At 31.3% G+C, this 7601-nt stretch overlaps 1 protein-coding gene across 1 annotated transcript; it reads right to left on the bottom strand.

The window, feature by feature from the left end:
• Positions 1-251: 251 nt before the first annotated feature.
• On the bottom strand, positions 252-6462 carry LOC109855574 (gonadotropin-releasing hormone receptor). The gene is made up of 6 exons (XM_020429995.1): positions 5877-6462; positions 4069-5206; positions 1187-1370; positions 901-1106; positions 660-781; positions 252-387 (listed from the first exon to the last, which is right to left on the bottom strand). The coding sequence occupies exons 2-6, from the start codon at positions 4675-4677 to the stop codon at positions 252-254; spliced, it is 1257 nt and encodes a 418-aa protein (XP_020285584.1). The 5' UTR covers positions 4678-5206; positions 5877-6462.
• Between the last annotated feature and the right edge of the window lie 1139 nt (positions 6463-7601).

The following is a 7601-nucleotide window of genomic DNA, read 5'->3' as shown; positions in this document are numbered from 1 at the left end:
GTACATATACATGTGAGTATTTGTTTTTCCTACCACATAGATACATATTTATTTCTATGTGTATGCGTGCGTGTGATAAAAATGTGCAAAAGACAGCTTTTATTTATAAAAATTTATAACTTACAAAATTGTAATATGAAAAATAGTTTTTCCACATTTACTGGCTGTGTTATCACTCTTTGTTATAATGTATATATATATATATATATATATATATATATTAATATTGCATTTATATATAAACATATAAATTAATTCAATGAATCATTAGATCTAATGCTACTGTGGATAGTCGCTTTATTGCCACTATTTTGATGGGACAGAAGTGGCAATTGTATTTCGCGTTGCTTTTTTATAGGTTGCTGATGCATTCTGACACCGTCAGACCTATAAAAAACAATTACAACATAAATTTTCTCAATTTTGTTGAATACTTTCTGAAGTTCTCGCATTTACCTACTTAGATATATATATTTGAATTTATGCCGTAACAAATTTTGCACTTAATTTTGCGTACAGGACGTGTACATATTATATCGTGTACACACGCGTATATATATTTATCATAATTTGTGTAAACAGGTGAAATTGAAGAAAACACGCTGAAAAGAATGTACTAGATACGACACACAGTGAAAAGCTTCATAAATTTTGTTCACCTTTGATAAGAACCTTGTCGTTGTTTCTGAGGCCAAAGATGAAACGCGCCATATATCAAAGGATTTACTAAACTGTTGCTCATACCGAAGAAAAATATTCCGCTCTGCAACTCCTCACTGAGCTGGAAGTTATTGTATATGCGGTTGTTAACGTTTGAATTTTAAATGTAGTAGTAATCACGAGTAATCTCACGTGTTTTTTTTTATACGTAATCGCTTTCGATTAAAGTGAAATACTTACGTGCTCATCGGGATTGAGAAACAAGAAGATTATCATCATCGTATAATAGGGCGTCCACCAAATCAGAAACGCCGCTACGATGACAACGCTAATACGCAATGATCTTGCTTTTGCTCGGTTCATCAGTCTTCTTCTATTTTTCTCGCTGATATTTCCGACATACGTTTTATCATTTCCTGATTTTGTTTTAAACTTTTTCTTGCTTTCTGAAAAGAAAAAATAACATTTAATCAATTTGTACAAAGCGAGAAAAAGACGAAAATGAAAACGCGCACGAAGTACTTACGGGAAATAGTAATCACCGTAGATACGTATGTGACAATTAAAATCGCTAATGGCAAGATGAACATAAAGAACAAACTGAAACTGGCGTAAAGTTGTTCTTGCCAAGCCTCTGTGTAGGTACCGTGGGTCACGCATTGTGTAAATATTTCGATAAATGGTCCTTGCGCGACATGAAACACAGCGGCCTGTTAAAATGTAAAATGCATCGGTCAGTGTTCAAAAACAAAAAAAAAAGAAAAAAGAAAAAAGAACTGCAGAATGCAAAATTTAAAAAAATTTACATATTGTTTACTAGAGCGCAGTATATATTATAAATTAAATTAAAACACAAAAGACAAAATAAAAAACCTGATGGAAAAGTTCACTTTATATAGACGATAAATATCGAATGTTATCGAATGCTTTTATTTCGAGTTGCGTACATATGTATGTAGTATCTGCATACGTGTTATAAATAGTAAAGAAAGACGTTAAAATAAACACGGAGCTAATATTTGTCACTTTCAACAGTTATTTGTAAAATGCCGTTTACCACCAGCGTTCGTTCATTAATCTGACTTTTTGACCGACAGCCGTGATTGCGTGTTTGAACGGATCGAGTTTCAAATTCGTCGTATTTCCTCCGAGTAAAATCGATACACCACGGTGACATAGAGCGAAGATTGCCGTTACCGTAAAAAGAATTTCACAGAACGAGAAAGAGATGCATTGATTAAGTGGGCCATGTTTCGTATCCCGGCACATCGGGATACATGTTTACTATTAATCTTTGCCAGACTGCAGTCTCTATCTTACGTCGTGACGACAGCATTATTCTCTGACTCGGTGATGGTTCGCGATCTTTATTCTTTTCGAACAAGTAGCATACTGATTCAATGTAACTGCAACGAGAATGGCGAAAATCTTGAAAAAAGTGAAATTTCTAAATCCATAATTTTGTTGCGATTTTATACACCTATGATATATATATATATAAATCACATAAATAATTTTATTACAATATTTTACACATCAATGATAAAACAAAGAACAAATTTATAGAAAATTAAATGGTTTAAGGTCTCATTACACTTACTTTTTTAGTTATTTTATACATATATATTATTTCTCTACACTATATTATGCGCAGTCCGCATTCTTTTTTCCGGAAATATTGTATAATGCAAGTCAGTGTGGCGTATATAATAATTACTTATTCACACTCTAATTTTCTTGTTTTTGACAGACAACAAGAAATCGGTCTACTGAATTACCGAATTACATTTTAGAATTTATTTATGTCACCGTTTTTGTTTATCTCACTACGATATAACACTACTATGCCTAATGACTTGTTACGTGTATTTTTTTATTTTGCGTTGGTTTTAAGGTAACTTATAACAAATGCTTACGCAACAATTTATATAGCGCGCCTTGCAGGTTTCAATGCAATGATTAACATAAATATTAATATGTTTTTCTAAAACAGAATCTACTCTTAGTTTCTAACTGAGGAAAACAACGTCTATTAGAATAATTGACTGTAATATCTCGGCATTGACAAGTGGTATTATTGATGAACGTATATTATAACACAGCAATATAAATGTAACGACAGAGAGAAAAAAAAGGGTAAAACCATCATAATATGCCATCTAATAAAATAACCATCTAATATGTTTCCTTTATTGACATATATAGAGAGAAGCAAGAGATAATTGCAACGCAATTGAAAGTAATATAGGTAATGCGAAGTATATTCAACCAGTTTTTATGCAATGGAATATTGTCGACTTTTTATGGATGCATATTGCGTGGTGAATGATACTTGTGTGAATTTATGTTTACAGTATCATTAATTGGGGCAAATTTTTTGCCAAAGAATATTAAAACTTTTTTCTTTTCGGAAGAGTATAAACACGCAAACGCGAAGACAATACAAAATTCAAAATTGTAAGAATCTTTTGCGCGTTTGACGGACAGAATTTTGCGTTGTATACGTTCGTACGTATAAATGTCAAAAATTTTATTATTCTTTATTAAAATGACACAACAAAAAACGTACTTTACACTTAACCTTCTTTTCTTTTCGTAACAATGAATCACAATAAGTATAAAAAAATAAAATAAAATAAAATAAAAAGTAAAATCTTATTTACTATATCAAGTTTATTTTATTTGCTCTTGGCAATTATACAGTTCTGGCGTCTAATATTCTACAACTTATTTTCCAAGATTTAGGTTAAATAACAATAAATCAATTCAAGTTCCGTATGCACTTTTTTATCCTTGTTTGCCAGCTTGTACATAATATTAGATTTATGTTGAAAATGAATAATACGATAATTTTCAAAGATTTTCTAATCAGCAAAAAATACTATTATTCTTACATATATGCAAACTTATTTATCGACGAATACATATTTTTTTTTTTTAATCTAAATCAATGAAATTGTCTCGGCAACTATCGGCGTTTATTTTTTACACGTATAATTGACATTTGATATTCAAGAAAATCATACATATCTGCAAGGCGGCAATGTAATTTTCTTTTCTAAACCATCATCGTCGAGCAAAAAGTTGACAATCAAGAAAAATCAACACGTAACAGTTTAATAATTGATTGACTACATTCTTTTGAAAAGCTGTGTTTTTAATACTTCACTAACGATGTAATTCAGTCAAATTAAAATATAAAAAATCCTATTTTTTTTTAATTTGTGCGTGCAATGTGAGACATTAAAATTGTGGGCGCACAAATATAATATCTATATTAATTAAAAATGTAAAAATATATGATTATGGCAATTGCATAGTGTAGATATCGCATTAAATGCAAAATATACAAGAGAAAAAATGTGTTGATATGATAGAGAACATATATAATGTAGTATAAAATCTTACCTGAGGAGTGGCGAGAACGAAAGACAGCGCCCAAATGAAAAGAACAACTCGCGTGTAGTTTTGCGATGTGTTGAGACCCTTTATGGGATATCGAATCGCGATAAATCGATCGACACCGATTAACACAAGCACAAAAGTGCTCAAGTACAGACTGAACATCTGCAGGAACTTAAAGATCTTGCACGCGGCGTTGCCCCATAACCACGCGACGTTGTAGCTCCAGATCGCCTCGCCGACCATGCAGAAAATGGTGACCAATGTATCGGCCACCGACAGATGAAGAATCAACGTATACATCGCCGAATAGTTCCGTTGTCTTCGACGATTTTTTATAATGGAATATATCGTCGCCAGGTTGCAGATCAGGCTTAGGAACGACATAACCGCCAAAACGATGACCTTGAGATACACCGCCCTGGTCAGTTTGGGGGCGTGTTCCAGACATGTCACGTTCTCCGATAGCAAGTACTCGGTCGATTGTTCAGCCAGCACATCGTGACCGATAAAATCGGTAAAATTCTCACAGAGAGTCGGAAAAACGATGGAGAAGCTGGTGGTGTTCGATGAAGTGCTGTTGCTGATCATCGTCGGCTCCGTCGTTCTCGTCATCGGCGTCGGCCGAACCTTTCTTCCTTGAACGACACTTCCGGTTCATTGAAGATATAATGTCGACTGCCGAACACGCGCCTCCGTTCTCCTCCGGTACGGCACAGTCACCTTAAATATAGTAATGAGGCGCGTGTTCTCCAGCACGAAAGGATGATCTCAGGTTCTTCTTCTTCTCTGATTTTATGGGAAATATACGACTCTCACCGAGAGTGTTTTACAACCCCAACCGCGTGTTTTCGGGCTTTGTTTTCAAACTCACAGAACCTGTTCTTCGAAGCCTCGTGCGATCACTTTCGCGACGAAAAAGAAGATATATGTGTCAAGTTCGTTATTTTGTCTTGCTATTTCTTGTAGCCCGAGATAATTTATGAAAAATCGATCAATCTAAATGTCAACATATCGCAAAGTCTAAAACTCATTATTCTTTTTATCTGACACATTTTTCACTTTTTGTACGTGACGTAAATGACTGTTATAACGATTATATAAAAACCTTTCGATCTTAAACTCCTTGACTGTACATTTCTCTCTATAAATTAAAAATGTTTTTCTTTTAAATTTAAGAATATTCAGAAAAATTTTCTCACAAGTTTATTGATCCTTATTGTTAGTTTTCTCATATAAGTAAATTTCACTATACACACACACACATACATACATATATATATATATAATTACATATGCAATTTATAAAAATAAAAAATGACTTGTGCAATTACATTATATATCTCACGAAGAAAAACAAAACACTTATCTACAAAAAAGTCTTTATTATAATTATAATTTTATTATAATTATAATTATAATTTTATCATAATTATAATTGTATCAAAAAAATTTTTTTATTAATTTTTAACTGTTATAACTGACTTAATTAGACGCACACAAAGAAAAAAAATTAATAAAATATGAAAGTATACATTACATAATCGATCTATATGCGGCGGTCAAACCAAAAATATTCATTAATCTAAAATTCAAGAAAAATCATGTTATTTTAATTTATAGACTTGAATTATATAAAATATATAACGTATTTTAACGTATTGATTGCGAATTAAATACATTTTGTTGATATCATAGTATTTTTTCTCATTGTAAAAAGTAAAAACTATAAGTTTCTTTCTCGTTCGTTATAGTGTGACAATAATTTTGTTCCTGAACAAATAAACGATTGAGAATAATTTGAGCTATCTTACATCGTATACAAGTTTTTCTAGACAACGTGAACTGGTTTTTTAACAAAAAAAATGACCTCGAACATTCTTGTGATCTCTTGTAATTGATTCGCGAGAATTTTAAAACTAAGCAAACTTCACGGCACTCATTAGTGAGTTTATAACGTTTTTTCTATTAATATTTTTCCAGTAATAAGCAGATTATAATTCTTCGATAATTGCACATATTGCAAATAATTATATATATGATCACACAATACGTTGACTGTGATGAAGCACTGATCACATTGTTACATTGTGTTTACGCTTGTTAAACTTTTCGGAGAAGCATTAAAAGGCAGTCGGTCGACATTGTTTTGTGCGTCGCTAATTACAATAAAAAAATCACCGTGTTAAATTATAAAAAAAAAAACACTTTTCAATAATATTTTTTTGTAGAATTTACATAACATGACAAACAACTTTTAGTATCTCTAAATGAAGATTTGAAATAAAAAATTAGTTATATCTCTCTTGTAAAAATAAATAAGTACAACACACAAAAGACACTATGCTTTTGATATTGTAAAAGTACGCGTTACTTCACGCACGCAATAGAACGACTACTCATTTACGCTGCATAAACTCGACTGATGATCGCGATAGGATAGCAGATTAGTGCGATGCTCTCTTACTTGCTTGACCGCGTCATCTTTGTTGCCTTGATAGTTTCTCTGGCTGAACACATTTTATTGAGCGGTTCACTATGTCGGTCGGTATAAAATATTGTCGACCTTATTTTTTATATTACGTATTATTATATAGACATATATTTATTGATTTTTTATGTTATTTATTTATTGATGTTTTATATTAAATTTTGTGCTGTAAATGTGTCAAAGAGAGAAAGAGAAAAACAGAGAGAAAAAAGAGAAAGAATAAAAGAATAAGAAAAAGAGAGAAGAAAAGAGAGAGAAACTATGTATGTGTATATTGTGTATCGTTTTAATTATTACAACTGATCTAGATATACGTAACTAAAAACAAATTAGTAAAATACAAAAACGTTATATAATCTTTATGCGGTGGTCAAAGATTATCAACCAAAAATATTACTCTAAAACTTAGTTTTTATTTAAAAGACAAAAAAATATATATGCGTGTGTGTGTGTGTCGTTTTTCTATAAAGTAAATAAAAAAATCGATGTTTTATCACTCTGATAAAATATATAGATAAAGTCGCGAGTTGTCGTACCGCCATCACGTGAGATCTTATCGACTAGTTTACTTCAGATCCGTATTCTGGTGCCATCTTATGTCATTGATATCATTCTACGCGAGTCTATTGCCTCTTTTGTTTATGTCACATAAGGATTTTTGTATGTTATGATAATTTTAAAATTATTCACAATGAAAAATTTTTATGCATATTTGTGATGATCTGATTAATGTAGCAGCGTTATAAGTAGTTGAAGTAGTAAAATATCACTTTTTTACACGAAAACACGAGTATCTATGTTAAAATGAATAATTTATAAAAAAAAAAACATAACACTTCTTTTATAAATAATACAAGAACTTGAAAAACTTGAAAATTCAAGAGACAATATAATTCGCGTTATATATGTCTGTAAAATTCAAAAGTTCAGTCACGAAAAGAAACTGTGAAAACTGATAATAAATACGTGCCCTTATATTATATTGCAAAGTGTAAATAACAAAATGTTTTGCGCGGTGCGTTTGTTTCGGAGCGCGTGAATTGAAAAC

This window comes from Pseudomyrmex gracilis, unplaced genomic scaffold (assembly GCF_002006095.1).
Source record: "Pseudomyrmex gracilis isolate BER0280 unplaced genomic scaffold, ASM200609v1 scaffold_92, whole genome shotgun sequence".
Taxonomy (NCBI): domain Eukaryota; kingdom Metazoa; phylum Arthropoda; class Insecta; order Hymenoptera; family Formicidae; genus Pseudomyrmex; species Pseudomyrmex gracilis.
The sequence above is the reverse complement of the archived record's forward strand: the minus strand, read 5'-3'. Positions and strand labels throughout refer to the sequence as shown.

Bases quoted from the DNA above. Each gene is read 5' to 3' on its own strand.
- LOC109855574 (XM_020429995.1), bottom strand. From the start codon at position 4,677: ATGACGAGAACGACGGAGCCGACGATGATCAGCAACAGCACTTCATCG. The intron at 1,107-1,186 runs GTAAGTACTTCG...TTTTCTTTTCAG, and splicing joins TACGGTGATTACTATTTCCC to AAAGCAAGAAAAAGTTTAAA. The intron at 782-900 runs GTAAGTATTTCA...AATAACTTCCAG, and splicing joins TTCTCAATCCCGATGAGCAC to CTCAGTGAGGAGTTGCAGAG.